Source organism: Vanellus vanellus (genome assembly GCF_965231255.1).
Source record: "Vanellus vanellus genome assembly, contig: HAP1_SCAFFOLD_35, whole genome shotgun sequence".
Classification (NCBI taxonomy): Eukaryota; Metazoa; Chordata; class Aves; order Charadriiformes; family Charadriidae; genus Vanellus; species Vanellus vanellus.
Window position 1 is genome coordinate 230402 of NW_028128889.1, and position 16276 is coordinate 246677.

The 16276-nt window shown below is 53.7% G+C and overlaps 1 protein-coding gene across 1 annotated transcript in view; it reads right to left on the reverse strand.

Annotated features, from left to right (window-relative positions):
- The window catches only part of LOC309683849 (sentrin-specific protease 2-like), a gene marked incomplete at both ends in the record, with an annotated part of 225542 nt that extends 210017 nt beyond the window's left edge, over nucleotides 1-15525 (reverse strand). Inside the window, one exon of the mRNA XM_082499842.1 lies at nucleotides 15406-15525. Within this exon, the coding sequence (XP_082355968.1) occupies nucleotides 15406-15525 (120 nt within the window). The remainder of the gene's footprint in view (nucleotides 1-15405) is intronic.
- Nucleotides 15526-16276: the final 751 nt, after the last annotated feature.

Here is a 16276-nt window from a genome sequence, read left to right on the forward strand (position 1 = left end):
TGGTTCTTCGGGGGGGAAGCAGCTGGAGACCTCCCTTACCATAGGCAGTAAACCTTTTGGGGAAGAAGTCAAAGAAAACAGAAGGATTTTTACCTCAGACGTGGAATTATCTTGTGAGGATGGGATAGTGGTTCCTTCGTCAGGTGAGCATGGGTTCCACACGGCATCTGACCTACGAGGGAAGAGCATAAGGCATCAGGAACTCTAAAAGGAAACTGAAGAGGTTCATGAGTTTACAGTAACGAGCTTCACCAAAGATAAATTGTCATTTTCTCTCTCACATCATCATATTATTTCTGTTATGTCACTTGAGGACATTTTCAGGTTTTCACACCGGCAACTACAGCAAGTTGTGCACACAAGGTATTGCCAGCCAAAACCTGAAATACAAAAGGCTTCTCGGGATCTACTACCTAAAATGAGCATTGAAAACAATTTACTTCTGGCAAGCTAACAGTGGACCTATCAGAACGGAAGGACTGCATCCAAGGCAGCTCTGGTACTGAGATGACAAGATAAATGCCCGTCCCCACTCCAGAAGCAATGCAAGGATGCAGGTAAGAAACAGAGGTCACGCTCAAGTCTTCCCAGATGCCGCCTCGTCCTGTGCCTGCAATAATCTGTACAGAACCCCAGGGGCAGGCTTGGACAGTACACAAGGTAGGGTGAAAATGAAACAAGTCGTATAACTTGATGTCAGCCTTACCAATTTGTAGCATTGCTACATCGAGCGATGAAAATCTTGGTCTTTTACTTGAAGGCTCAAAAGAAGTGGACTGAATCTTAAAAGAAAACAAAAAAAAGTACCAATGTGAGTATAACCTGAATGAGAATCCAAGCAAACACACTTCCTGAGACTTAGTCAGCTCTGCTATGACTTGCGGACCATGACTTGCTGGGTCAGATTGCAGAAGAATGCCAATCTTTGCAGGACCTTTGACAGGTACGCTTTAATTTTTGAATACAGGCTCTCATACATGCAGTCAGCTCCTAAACATTCCAAAGTGTGATAATTCAGCCCTTGAAAAATATATTTTGTACAAATAAGAGTTAACGACTCTCTCAGGAATGAAGAATTAGAGCCCAACAGTCTCTTAGGCCTCTAATTCCATGGGGTAATAAGAAAAATAGCACTACACCTTTGAACCAAACTAGGGAGTCAAGCAGTAGGTGGCTCATTTTTACAGAGCCAAAGTCCTACAGGAATCCTCTCCTGGGCTGCTGGCTAATGAGCAGAAAGAGGTTTATCCACAGGAAGCACGCAGTTTTTCTTCTCAGGTAGTGTATTTTGATTCCTTAACCACAAACTCGAGAAAGAGAAAAACGCAGACTTGAGTAAGGCAAACCCAGCCCACATTAGAGCTGCCTGCTAGAAATGGAAAAGAACCACCTACAGCTGTACAGGCTCAGAGCAGGCTCAACCTCAAGATGCATTAGGGAGAGCCGCTTGCTCTCGCACCTTGCACAGATCCTAATATTTCAAACCCCTCGCTAACCTCTTCCGCACACTCTGTGAATGGAACATCTTCGCTGACGGAGGCCGCCGGGCGTTTGGTTGCCTTGGTCGGCAACTGCACCACAGCAGAAACTTTCTCTTTCAGTTCAGAGATGGAATAATCTAAAAAACAAAGACAGGCCATAGAAGAACATGATAGAAAACCAACAGAGGTACATTGCGAATACAGCCAGGAGGGAGCACACAGCTTTGATTTAAAATACTCTTTCTGCTGACACACGCGGGCTCACCGCCAGAGACCTGGGCTATCTCCTGCTGGCAGTAAAAGTATTGTGCCCTGCCACAGTCACCGCAGATAACGTCATACAGAGGGCTAAGCCCTACCGTACACCCTCAAGCCATTGGCTATAGGGATAGATAGCCACAAGGAAAGAACAGCTTGAAAAGCCACAGCTTCAGGAAGAATGCCAGCGCACAAAAGCCAGACTTTTCCAAGGGACACGAAACCTCAGAAAAATCAGGCATATTCAATACTTCTGTAATGTGCAATACCTGATGTTCTCTTTTTCGGCGGACTCTCGTCACCATCGTCCACAGGTATCCAAACGCTGAGGAAAGAACACACACAACAGTGTTTTGCAGCCCTAGGGAAGCTCCCAGCAGGCTGACTTCCCTTCACAGGGCCCAAACTTCCAAAGTTACCTTTCCTATCCCGAAGATCTCCCCCTCCAAGCGCCCCTGGGATCATCTCAGGCACATACACCTAACTGCAGCCCTCCTCAACACCCCCCAACCTCTCCCAGCCAACGACCGCTCGCAGAGAGCTAATTATCCCGCTGCAGCACATTAGGCCTCTTTTTCTCATTCTGTTAATGCTTCCTAACATTTTACATTTGTTCCTATTGCCAAAAAATTGAGTTTATATGTAATGTTTTCCTCTTTCCTCAGGGAAAGCAGCACACCAGAGATTACTACGCCATCTCATTTCCTAAACCACTACACTGAGTTGCAAAGAAAAGTCTAAGGAGGACAGGAAATAAAAGGTGGGAAAGCAACTCGTGCATACACCCACTTCAATCACTTTTTCCTTTGGGAATGGAGCACAAAGGTTGGTCCTAGGTGGGGTTTTGCCTCTGTTTGCCCCCCCAAATGTCATGACAGACGGCAAGGATTCTTTGAAGAATTCTATGGTCTTTCTTACACAAAGGAATTTCTTTTAAACTGTTATGCCCCCAAACCCTGATGATAGCATTGCTTCTGGACTATCTTCTCTCTGTATCAGGAGCACAAAGAAGTCCCTAACGGCACCTTTCATACAATGTCAAGAGTATTGGCTATTACTATGCTATTAAAGTCAGGCAGAAAATATCGAGGGGTAGGCATTAGAGGCAAATATCTTCCCATGAAAATGCATTCTTACTCAGCATATTTGATACTTCAGAAGGCAAAAGTAGAGAAGGCAAAATCTTTGTATCCTCCTGCTCAATTGTTCGCAGGAGCTAACTCCTTCTGAGCTGCTCTCCAGGCTCAAGGCTACGTCCTGAGAGAAGCGCAGTTTCAATACCTGACGGCACTTACGGCAACTGCCTGTGAACAGAAATGCCGCTTTCTCCAGTTTTACCAGAGCACCCGGCACCTGGGAGAGCCTTGTTTTGTCCTTTTTTACCTTACCAGCCACTTGGAGGTTTAGAATCAGTTTGATGGTGAGAAAAGAGGAATTCTCTCCTGGGAAGTTGTACTAAGCTGCTCCCCGCTCCTTCACCACTCCAAGTCTTCACCCCCTCTTTTTCCCTTTTCAAGCCCCCGCTGTGCAGACGGAAAGCCAACGAGGGGGTGGCTTTGCCCACGGATTTGGGGGGAACATCTGGAAGCCACAGTCATCTCGGCATCACAGGGGAACGACTCTGACTGCGGCCCGGGGCGAGCCCACAGCGGCAGGAGCCACAGCCGCCGCACAGGGCCGGAAGGACGGGGCTGCCGGGCTGGGAGAGGGCGGGGGGGGCACGGGGCTGCCGGGGCCCACCACGAGCCCCACCGCCCCGGAGGGGGGGCTCTGGGCGGGCAGAGGGGCCGAGCCCAGCCCAGGGGAGGGCAGCCAGAGCCAGGGGAGCCCCAGAGCAAGACCCCGCCCTGCACCCGAGCCCACAGAGCGACTAACGCCGCTCCCGGCCGAGGCGCCGGGCGGGCTCCCGCCAAGGAGCCCCGGGGGTCCCGCAGGCCCCAGGCGGAGGGGGGAGTGGGCGCCGGGGCGATGCCCGGGGGCGGCTCTGAGGCGGCGGGGCGGCTCGCTGCCCTGGGGGGTGGCCTCTTCCGCGGCGGCGGGGCCGGGGGCGGCGAGGAGGGCGCCGAGGGCCCCCCGCAGCCATCGGTACAGGGGCGGCTGAGGGGGGAGAGAGGGGCGGGGCGGTGGGGGCGCGCAGGCGCGCCGCGTCTGTGCTCTGCCTGAGGGGGCCGTTAAGGGCCGCCCGGCCCGCTTCTGCCCTGCCCTGCGGTGGGGCCGGGCGGGCGCCGTCCCGCCTCGCCCTCCTCTGTCTTGGGGAGGCGCTGGCCCTTCTCCGGAAGCCCCGAGCCGGGCGCCGGGAGGCGGGGGGTGCCCGGAGGCGGGGAAGAGGCCTGTCTGCCCTCGGGGAGAGGCCCCCCCAGAGGCCGGAGGGGGCCCCCCAGAAGCCCTCCAGAGACGGAGGGGCCCCCCAGAAGCCTCCCAGAGAGCGGAGGGCCCCCCCCGAGAGCGGAGAAGCCTTTCGGCGTCCCGCAGGCCTGAGGCGAGCGACAGCGGCCGGCGGCGCGGGCTCTCGCGCGCCCCCTCCTGCCTCCTCTGCCCGCGGTGGGTGAGGGAATGCCAGTCCCGGGCTTACCGAGCCCTTTCCTCCGCGCTCGCACGGCGCTTTGCGCCCCTCTGGCGCGGAGCTCCGGTGGCCGCATCCGGCTGCGCCATGGCGGCGGCGCGACTGGAAGGACGCGGACTGCGTTCGGCGTTCCACCATGGTGAGCGGCTGTGACGGAGCGGCGCCCGACCGCCGGCCGCGGGCAACCCCGCTCGAGCCGCTGCTGCGGGGGCCGGCGAGCGTGTGGTGAGTGCTGAGCTGTGTGCTGGGGGGTTGGGCTGGCTCTTGGGGCGCTGCCTTGCTCCTAAGGGGGCTTTGAAATGCGGTGCTCGCCCCTCGTTAACGAGCTGTTTCCTGTGGGGTGGAAATGTGCGGCTGTTGCTGCAGCCCCGTCCTGGAGAGGCTTTTTTTCCAGGGCTGGGAGCGAGAGCGGCGTCCAGGCTGGGCAGGGGAGCCGGGTCTGCTCGTCCTCCAGCTGAGCAGTGGTGGTTTGCAGGTAGCATCCGGTTGCACTTGCTGGAATGCAGAGCAGGAGAGAGTTGTGTCGTGGTTTTCCCCTGCAGATGCGGGACACGGGCGGCAAGGTGACAGCGTGGGGGGAGTGGGGGTAACTGGGAGCCCCCGTCTGACTCCCAGCCCCATGGTGGTGTCTTGCTGCTGTAATAAGTAATTTGGCAAAAATTTTGCTTCAGCTAAAAATGAATGTGTGCTCGCTATGGCTTCAGCTAAGATGGGTGTGTGCTTGCTATGCGTTTGGAAAAGGGATAGTTTTAAATAGGATATCAGACGAAAGCAACAGTTAGAACTACCGAAAATTTGCAGAACAAAGGGTGGTGTAGTTAGCTAAGATAACCACAGAAGTGTAAGGAGTGAAGAAGCCACAAGAAGGACATGGTGATAAAGACTTTGGCCCTCCCTCCATGGACTATCAGGAAGACCCCGGAGGAAGCATGCCGCCTGGGAGGGGGGCATGTTGCATTCCCAGAACTCATTGACTATGTATTTGGGGGTGGGTTGCATTCCCAGAACTCATTGACTATGTATTTGGGGGTGGGTCGCGTTCCAAAAACTCATTGATTATGCAAACTATGTTCCAAGAAGAAACATGAATAATTATAAAAAATACAAAATAAAAACAAGCGGTTGTAAAGGGAAAAATGAGGCACAGGAGGAGAAACCCCCTGTGTAACTCCCAGCGCTGTAATAAATATTCTTTGCTCCACCGAATTTGCCCCGGACTAAAATTCAATACAGTGATCGCGTTTCTCACACTGCTGTGCGTGGGTCTGGGGGTGGCCGGGAAGGGTCTGGCATGCTGGGGCCATCACTGACCCTCATTTTCTCTCCCACCATAGAGCTCCTCGGCGTAGCTCTCAGCCAGCTCTCGGCGGAGCTCCCCCAGCCAGCGCCTTCCCACATCAGCACCCTTTAGGTGCCTGGCCCCCCTCTCCAGGAGATCTTTGCTGGGGCACCTTGGTAGGGTGGGCAACCACTACCATGGGATGGTGGGATGGGGACAGCCACCTCCGTTGTCCCCTGTCCAGCTGGTGCCCTGACCCTCTCACTCTTCCATGCCCCCGCAGCTTCCGGAGCAAGAGGTTGTGAACGTGTTCATCGGGACGCAGGCGGTGGGGGCCATCATCGGGAAGAAGGGGCAGCACATCAAGCAGCTGGTGCGGTTTGCGGGTGCCTCCATCAAGGTGAGGAAGGCGCTGCGGGGCTGGTCCTGCGCTTCGTGCCTCAGTTTCCCCTCTGCACTGCCGAGATCAGGGAATGGGAGTGTGCGGGGAGCAGTTTTGCTCCCCAACTTATCACAGAACGGTTGAGGTTGGAAGGGACCTTGAAGATCATGGAGTCCCACCCCCCTGCCCTGTTCAGGGACACCTCCCCCCAGCCCAAGTTGCTCCAAGCCCCGTCCAACCTGGCCTTGAACACCTCCAGGGCTAGGGCAGCCACAGCTTCTCTGGGCAAGCTGGGCCAGTGATTCACCACCCTCACAGTGAAAAATTTCTTCCTGTTATCTCCTCTAAATGTCCCCTCTTCCACTTTGAAGGCACTCCGCCTCGTCCTGTCACCCCATGCCCTTGTAAAAAGTCTCTCCCCAGCTCTCCTGTACCCGTTGGCATGGGCCCACCTCTCCCGCCTGTGTTTAGTAGAAGGCCAGGCCTGCAGCACCCTGGTTATGAGCCCGGCTCGGGTGGGAGGGGATGCTCCTGCATGGGGGGATTGCCCTGCGTTGTGGGGGGACATGCCACCGAGGGAAGGTCTTGCTGAAGCGGTGGCTGCACTCACGCTCCTTCTCCCCCATACTTCCCCAGATTGCACCGGCAGAAGGTCCCAAGGGCAGCGAGCGCATGGTCATCATCACAGGGCCGCCCGAGGCTCAGTTCAAGGTGCGCTGGGTGGGGGCTGTGGGTGTGGGGGACAGTAAGGGCCAAGTTGAGAGCGTCCCTGTGGTCAGCACTGTGCTGCCAGCCTGGCTTGGCCTCCCTCAGCGCCAGGGGAGCTCTTTGCTGGGTACCATGATTTTGATGCTGCTGGACGTGGGGACATTGTGAATGGACTCCTCGGTGCGGGCAAAGCCACCCGCATCCCACCTGGGTTCATCTTCCATAACCTTGTCTCCTGTCCACTCGAGCGGGATGGCGGCCCCCCCCCCAAAAAATTGAACCTCTCTCAAGGAGCGATGGAGGAAGCACAAGTTAAAAAAACCCAGAAACCTGAAATTAATTAGGGCTTGTCCGGGGTGAAAAGTTGGGAGCGGCGAGATGCTCGGTGGGGGCTCAGGGGTGGGTGGTGGTGGGAGAAACAGTGCCCTGACCCCCAACTCTTGCTTTTCCCTTCTCCTCCCCAAGACTGCACAGTGCAAGATGAGGGAAATGGTCCAGCAGGTGAAGCAGCAGGAGCAGAAACACGCTCCGGGAGCCCCGGCCTCGCAGCACAGCAAGTGATGCTCCTGTCGTGCCGCCCAGCACCGCCTGATGAATGTAACCCCACTGCCGGACAACCCCCTCCAACCTCCTCCACCACCCCCAGCAGGTCAGGGGAGCAAACCAAAGACCCGCCCAGACACACAGCCCCCCATTCCCGCGGCGCTGCGAGGATGCGCAGCTGAGGGGTACGGGGAGGGCTCTCTCCATCCCACAGCCTCCCCCTTCCTCCTCCGTCGCCTCCCGACGCTGTCCCTTTAGTTGGACTAACAGGGGCAGGTTTGGGTACCTCAGCACCTCACGCTTGTGTTTCCCTTTTAGAGATTTTGTGTGCCTTGTAAAACTGAGAGTTGGAGCATTTTTTCATTAATTTTTTTAATAAAAAAGAATGAGTTGGAAAAAACCATGTCGAGCGAGTGCGAGGCGGGAGAAGGAAAGCAATCCCAGGGGTGCTGACGTGGGGAAAGAAACTCCCCAACTCGGGGCGAGTTACAAAGCAGCATGTTTATTGCAGCGCTGGGTGCAAGGGGGATGGCTCCCAACTCGCCCAGGGGCTGGTAAAGCAAGCGTTCCTTTCTGATGCAAAGGCGTACGTATTCATTAGTGTAGGCTGGGAATAGGCACCACTCTGGTCATGATCTGTGGGTTGTTGTGGAGGAAGACTCCCAGTCTTCCTGCCGGTGTACTTTTCCCCTTTGGCTCAAGAGTGCTGCTGTGGCTGAGCTCTGAGCCGCCAGACCGGTTCTCAGCAGATGGTTACTTCGCGCAGACAATAAGGCCCTGAATAGCCCTTCCTGTTCTCTGGGTGGCTCTGGGTGGCTCTGCTCCACTGCTGCTTCTAAGGTCGGGCTGCCCCAGTGTCATCATTGAGGAGCCTTTTGTCTATCCAGTTCTCACTTGTGGGTGTTCCTGCCCATGTCAGTGCCAGAGCTCTTCCGTAGGCTCCTTCTGCTAGCGGAGAGCCAGGGGCCGTTCCTTCAGGAGAAAGCTTGAGAAATGTTTAAAAAGAGAAAAGGGAAAGGAGGAAAAATAAAGTGGGAAAATGAAAAAGAGAAAAAGAAAAAAAGGGGGGGAAAAAGGGGGAAAAAGCAAAAAAGGTCAAAAGAAAAAAGGGGTAAAAGAGAAAAAAGGGGGAAGCGAAAACATATTAAAAAAGAAAGGTAGAAAGGAAAAAAAACCAACCAAACCAAGCAAGGAAAGTGGGAACAGCTGCGGGGCAAGAGGAGGGACAGGAGCTGGGGGGAGGAGGTGGCAGTGCCGGCGCCGACCCCGGGGGCTGCGACACCACGTTTTTGTCCTCTACTGCAAAGTGTTGTGTGAAAAACAACCAACCAAACCCCATCCAAGGACAACATCAAAAACCAAAGAGAAATCTCTGCAGCTCACAGGAGCCTGAGCTTGCTCTCGGTTGCTTTCTTTCCAGTGTCTTGGGGGTGTCACGGCCGAGCTGAGATTGGGGTGTGGTGGTGGTGGGAGTTTGTCCCATGGCTGTGATGGGGGGAGAAGGGGTGGGCGGGGAGTGGGGGATGTGGTGTGGGGTTTTCTTTGGGTGATGGTGTTTTTTTGCCAGGCGTCGCTTTACCCAGTGGCTCAGGGAGGTGTTGGCATCACAAAGCCTGCGCTAAAGCGGGGTGGGGGCCTCGCCGCAGTTGGTTAGCAGAGCCAAAGTGGTTATTAATGGTTCTTAAGGGCGCCCTAATTATGCCCGTGTAACTGGGAAGCTCAGATGCCCCCTAAGCACCCCCCCCGGTGCTTCTCTAGCCAGGCGAGTGCTGGGCGTCCCCCCCTGCAGGAGAGGAGCGCACCTCCAGGGCGGGTGGAAGGGCATCACCCAAGAGGGAGAGGACCAAGATGGGGCTTGGGTGTCCTTGGGGTGGCCGTGTGGCGGGGTAGGGCTGCTGGGGGCTGCCGCGATGAGGGACACCCCCACGCCTTTCTCCATGGCTTCCAGAGCTGTGCTCCCTCCCTCCCTCCCACCCATCCAGTGCCACCGGAGAGGTGGTGTCCCCCCTCCCGGGGCGGGCAGGGGCTGCTGCCACCCCACCTAACACCTCAACACACCAAACCAGCTTTCGGCAGTCACAGCCACCCGGGCACTGCCAAGGGGGCAGCAGGGGCTCCCCAAAGGGGGCTTACAGAACACAGAGAGCGTCCGTACACCGCTGACCCCTCTCCAGGGGCGGATTTTCGGGATGCTGCTTGCTCATCTCACCACTGAACGACACCTCGATTGCCCCTGCAGCACTGTGTGACCATCGCTTCGCGGCTTCTGTGCTCCGATGCTCCTCCTGGCTCCAATCCTCTTCCTGGGGGATTGTGAGGGAGCGAAAATCCACATCGCTACATCCAACTTTTTTTCAGTTAAATAAAAAAAAAAGAATAAATCACCCTCTCTCATTACCAGGTAGAGGTTCGTTCCCTTAAGGCTCTTTTTATGAAAATAAATATTTAAATTATATAAAGAAATAAATACTTCTCTTTTCACATTAGATAACTCCCTGGAGACAGCAAAAAAAAAAGCACCACCACTGTGCACCAGTGTCCACCAGGGCTTTATACTTTTGTGGCTCTCATGTGCCAGGCCATCGAATCCACACAGTCCAATACAGTCGGTTGTCCCTCTCCTCCTCCTGGCTGGAGGCAGGGCACCTCTACTGTTGACCGTAGTACCTACGATTATCAGATTGGTTCCTACCTGGTCCATAGAATCGCCTACCGTAGGTTGGAGCAACCTTCTTCCTGTAAGAATCCTTTCTTCTATCGGCTTCATTTTGCAACTCAAGCACCTGTGCCTGTAGGGCTGAGGTAGGTTCTCCATCCCACTTCTTCATGTCTTCTGCATATTCACAGAGGCAAACCCACAGGATATCTCGCATCGGGTTTGATTTGTCTTGAGTCGGAGGGTGGTTTTTCTCTTGAGTAGGAGGGCGTTTCCTCTTAGCAGCTGCAACATGAGTCTGTACAGGGAAAGCATGGAGTTTTTCCTCCACCTTGGTTAGTTTATCAAACAGTTTATCGGTTTGCTCAACTAATCTCTGGGTCATTTGCTCTATTTTCTCAGTCAGTTTCTCAGTCATTTTCTCGGTGGTCACAGTCAGCTTTTCTATGGCTGCCACAGAGAAGGGACCAGAGAGACTGTCTTCATACTGTCGTACCTTCTTAACCCCTTCATTTACAGTTGGTGTGTCAGTATCGGATCCTCCCCTGACCATTGTTGACAATGGGTGGGAATATGTTGATGGTGCACTTTGTACAAACTTTTTGAGCAGAGATCGTTTGCATGGCATTTCATCAGGGTCTACTATCGCTTGCCCATCACTATAAATCACCTCTCGCACAGGCAGTTCTTTCAGGTACAATCCCTCCATCCTTGGACAGGTTTCCCAATCGCCTAGCTTCTCTGCCATCTCAGTCTAGGGTATCTGCCCCGCTATCCCAGCATCGGAGCAACCAGGAGACAAGTGTTTCGCCTTCATGACGACTAAAGTCCTTCCTGATACTTCTCAGATCTTTCACGGAGAAGGATTGAACAACTCCCTCTACATCTGAGTCCTCCTGTGGGGAGGCTGCCCCAGAAGGGGCCTCTCCAGCATCTGCTCTAGAAGGACTCTGGCCTTTGTCTGTTTTCAAAGGTCTCTTTCCCTTCTGTGGTCTTGAAGGACCCTCCCCTGGATCTTGTTCAGAACTCTCCCCCAAGCTATGTGACTTGAGGTGGTCTTTGTGGTAAGGGGCAGGGGAAGGAGTTGACCTCCTCTTCCTGCTCCTGGTTCCCGGGGCGGCTTGTACCGATTTTGATGGAGTTGGAGTAGTTTTGGTACTGGTTGTAGTGGCTGCAGTAGGTTGTGCCGGGAGAGGCGGCGGCGTGGCTTGTGCCGCTGCAGGGGGGGGCGCGGCTTGTGCCGGGACGGGCGGCGGAGGGGCCGGTGTTGTTGCGGTGGGGGGGGCGGCTGCCGGTGGTGCGGGTGCCGGTGCCGGTGCAGGCGGCGGCGGAGGCGCCTGTGCCGTGGCGGTGCGGAAGACGGCTGCCGGTGGCGCCGTTGCTCCGGGGGGGGCAGCTGCGGCCGGGCTGGGCGGGGCCGCGGTTCGCGCCGCTGCAGATCGCCGAGCGGCTGCGCGGGTCTGAGTGGCGGCAGCGCACGGTACCCTCCAGCTCCCCCTGCACAGATGTTTCACAAGAAACCACCCCTGCACCACATTCAGGAGCATCAACAACAAAACCACGATCTTAACAAGGTACCAGTCCTTATCCTCAGAGCCCAGAAGGTTGCCATGCCCCAGCTCTGATGGGGTCACATCAGCATAATTATCAAAGGGCGAAGTAAACATTCCCCAGGTAGAAGAACCCTTTGATCCCTTTGGTCTCTTTTCTACTGAGCATGAGGCAGATGGGATGGAATACCCTGTTGGTCAGTTTTGGGTCACCTGTCCTGTCGCTCCTCCCCGCAGGTGGGACCCCACTATGCTTTTCCGCTTCCGACCCTCCAACGGGGCAAATAACAAAGCTGGTTGGCCGTGGGGGTTATAGCAATGAGTATAAGCAAGAGCCTCTCTGCATCCCATGCCTGGGCATCAGCTGTAACCATTGCTCTTATCGCTCTGAGAGAGTGAACGCTGACGGCACAATAGGCAGTTAATTTCAGTTGGTAGAAGAGGCCCAGCTAAGAAGCCAAGTTACTGAACAAAATTGGTTCTCTTTTACCTCAAACCAGGACACAGGGAGAGTTTCCTTCCATTAAGGCTCTTTTTATTAAAATAAATATTTATATTATATAAAGAAATAAATACTTCTCTTTTCACATTAGATAACTCCCTGGAGGCAGCAAAACAAGCCAACCCCAAACCAGCCCAAAGGACAGGGGCTTTGGTGAGAAATCAAGAGATGGTAAACGCTTTCTTTCTGTGGTCGTGACAAATCCAGTTTTAGGAATCAAGTAGACGGTAGATATTCCAGAAACAGAGGAAAACTCTCTTTGAGGAGACGGTAGTTCAGCACGTTGTCCTTGGGAAGGTAAGTTGGGCAAACACGACTGTAACCACCACCACAGATGTTTCCCATTTGTCTGTAACGTGGTCGCGTGCGCTGTGAGGCGCGAGCGTGCGGCTCAGCCATGGAAGTTGACGATGTTCCTTCTTCACTCTGCCCTTAACGAGGTCACACCCACCTTTCTGGCTCTTGCTTAAGGTGCGTTAGCTAATTTCAAAGAGAGTTACTGTCTCCAAAATAAGGGGGTGGGGGTGGGGGTGGGTGGTGGAGGTGGGGAAATAAACTGTCTTAACCACTACTTCATAATTTGAAGAGGAAAACTTGTGTACCAAAACCCCAGAGTTACTGTCTCCAAAATAAGGGAGGTGGGGGGAATAAACCATCTTAACTTCTCCTTCATAAGCTAAAGAGGAAAACTTGTGTACCAAAACCCCAGAGTTACTGTCTCCAAAATAAGGGAGGTGGGGGGAATAAACCATCTTAACTTCTACTTCATAACCTAAAGAGGAAAATTCGTCTAAGAAATGTAACTAAAGGTCTAAGAAAACTAACTAAAGGCCTAAGAAAAGTAACTAAGGTCGAAGAAATGTAATCAAAAGAAGAGCTCTAAGAGTCCACGTGTCACAGCAGCTGTTGGTGGATTATCTCCCACACCATCTTCTTCCGGAAGTATGGCATGTGAGTCTGAAAAGAGAAGAGAAAGAAAAGAGAAATTAAATAATGACGTCACGGTAGAAAGAGGCGGCAAACAGGCATAAACGCCCAGCGGAGTCCTGAATAGGAAGTTCCCTTTAGGAACTGTCAACCGTTTGGGTACAACACCCCACGCGGTTCCTAAGAGGGTGACATGACAACCCGACAAAACCAGATTGACTTGACCACGCGACAGCTTACAAGCACGCTAATAAAAGACCCGTCTAAAACGAAATCAAGAAAAAGAAGCGGTGTCTTGACTGGTCAAAGGGTAGAAGCCATTTCTCCAAAAGATACCGAGCCCAGATATGCCAAACCCGCTGGCGGCAGTACCTTGCCCAAGAGGAATCTCACCGGCAGCAGCTCCCAAAGGCGGGGATGGAGAACCACAGCTCTGCCCTGCCCAGGCCACTTGGAAGTTCTGATCCCAGCAACTACGCACCGAAACGGGGTACGAAACCTCAGCCCCTGCCCCGGACACAATGAAGAGCTGCTGCCTAACCTCCCTGGCTCCTGTCCCTGGGCGAGAGGGGCTTGGAGGGGTTTATGACCTTCACTCACCTGGCTAAAGTTGAACGGTTTCTCTCTGGCGATGTAATCTGCGTATTTACACATAAAGACGCCGCAGTCGCTTCCATTCAGCTGCTGAGGGATCTCCTAAGGAATGCAAAGAAGATGGAGGATTTCCCTCTGTCTCAAAAGAAAAGCAACTTGGAAGCAGCGCACATAACCCACACCGACACTGCGCTCACCGCACACTCCTGACCCTACTTGCCTAATCCCCGATACCCACTCCCGCCCACGAGGAACAGACCCAGTTCACTGCTCACCATCCCTCCCCTCTGCCTCCCGGACTCGGACACTACGATCCAAATTTTTGGCAGGCCCAGAAGGCGCAGCAGCCCTCCCCCCTGCGAGGTGTCTCAAGGTTCGCACCGCCTCTTTCTTAAGTGACCTTTCTTAAATCCGGTCTTTAGGGACTGCTTTTTACTATCAACTCCTCGAGGAACATCAGCTCAACCCTTTCTTTGTCATGTGCCAGGATCTGGGCCCCAAAGAAGCACTTACAGTTCCCATTTCAAACCCAAGGGGTGCTCACGTACACGTGGCTCCATGCTGTGAAGAGTCCACTCTGAAACATCCAGCTCCAGCTGTCTTTTTTCCCAGCTTTCTTTTTGCAGGTATTGGCTGGTTAAAACAAAAGGAAAAAAAAAAATCCCTTTTCATCTCTGTAATTTAGGCCAACAACAAAATAAAGCGGCTGAAGGATCACAGGAAGACGGACGGCAGGACGGTAAAATGTCAGAGGATCCTCACTGCAGCTGATTTAAGGCTGATTTTGAGGAAAAATCCCAATCTGAAACTTACAAACACGGGGAGAGGCTGTGAGCTAATGGTCAAGAACTAACAAAGTCGGCACACGTGTGCCACGGGGCTATGGCGTATTTGGCTGTGCCTCTCACGGGAAGGTGGCAGAATCCAGGCACCCCAGACCCTGGGTGCAGGGGACGCTGTGACAGCAGATAAGCAGTCGATGCCAGACAAGTCGCAGCAAGCAACTCCAAGATTCCTGCTTGGTTATCTACAAGCCACGTGAAAACTGGCAGTCGCCTTACAGGGACTAAATCTAAAACCCCTCTCCTCATTCACACCAGAAAAGCAGTGACGGAGCGGTTACTTACAGCAAAGTCTGACAAATCTTGTCCCCTTTCTGCCCAAGCGAGTCCAAGTACGTGATCGTGTTCTTCCTCAGATCTATGACCTGTTATTAAAAGGTGACCGTTAGGCAAAGCACAACCTTGTGCCGCACACCCCCCAACACCTACATGACTTCTCTTGCCAGTTTTTGCTCCCCGTCCAATTCTAAAGGAAAAGCCCGTGGGACTCACGGCTAGTGTCCAGTGTGCTCGCGAGTTCACAGGCACGAAGAGGATGTCCTGCTTAAAGACATCGACACTCTTGGTCCACCTTCTGACCGACTCGTAGCCCCCAGATGTTAGTTTTGGATAAAAGAAACTACTAAACGCGTGGACTGCTGGATAGCCTTCCTTCTTCCCTCTTTCCATCACCAGACTCATGTAGAAATTAACGACCTGCACCATAAAGAGGAAACGTGAGGTGTCAAAATAAGACGCTGCCTTCCCCAACGAAAAATACAGCACCACCTCTGTTCTGGCCACCCTTAAGCACGCAGCGCAGAGAACTCCAGCCTCAGCTGGAGGCTTTTGTTCCCAGGATTTCACACGGGGCTACATCGGCAGTTTGATCAAAACACCTGCCACCCACGCCAATAACCCGGACGAACTCCGGGAAGCTGCGTCATACAAGAAGTAACGGAACTTCCCGAAACGCTCGACCCTTCAACACCTCAAATAAGAAGTGTACAGAGATTTCTAGGCTCTGCAGCGGAGGTCGTCAAAGAACGTTGACGCGACTTCTGTACAGGGCGGAGGGGTATTTTTCAATAAAGGCTGAGTGAGACTAGCCCTGTGCTGCAGCTGGTTTTACCTCATCGTTTAGCCAGCAAAGGTTCCTGAGCGTGTGGATGTCTTCGCGAGTGACCTTTAGTTTGAAGGCACTGCTCATGATCTCATCTGGCTCACCTTTGCCAAATGCGGCACTGACCTCTCTCTCCATGGCCTGAAAGGAACAATTAAATGGGGAAGGACTTGTGAAACAGCGCATGGAGCACGCTGACCTGGGGGCAGCTTTCCACTGAAACACGGCCTGTAAATTCAGCTCAGGTGACAGAGCAACTGCCTTCGACGGTTTCCTGCCTCAGTGAGCGATAGCGCTTTTGCCTTGCTTGGTTGGTTTCAGCATCCTAACTTTGAACTTCACAGCCCAGGCTTGCTGCCGTTTCTTTTCACCAAGGACGTGGGGATAAAACCCGTAAACTTAGCAAACACGCTCAAGCAGCTGAAAATGGAACACAACTCTGGCAACCCCCTTTCCCAGGTGCTGCTGCGGCCCTCGCAATACCCAGGTTTAAGCCAACCCCAGCGGGCATCCTCCGTACCGAGGCAGCTAAGTCAGGAGCCTGAAAGAACGTGAAGGTGGGGGACTTCAAAGGGAACGGCAAAGGGGGAAACTGAGGCAGCCGTCCCGCTAACAGAAGGCCCACAAACCCTTAGGGCAGCACAACTGAAGGAGCGCGGGGAGCACACAAAATCCTTCAAAGCAGCTTTAGTGCTGACCCTCGCACTGTGAAGCCACAACCACAGCCACTCGCTAACAGGTTCAATGCAAGTTCTTCAGATTTCAAAGCGCCTTAAGAACCACTGAGAAGAAGAGGACTTCCTTGCAGCTCTGCCACAACCTTCTCTTTTGTCTCACAGACTGTCGCCTACGGTACCTCTGTGAGCGGAGGAAAGCGTTCCGCTGTTTT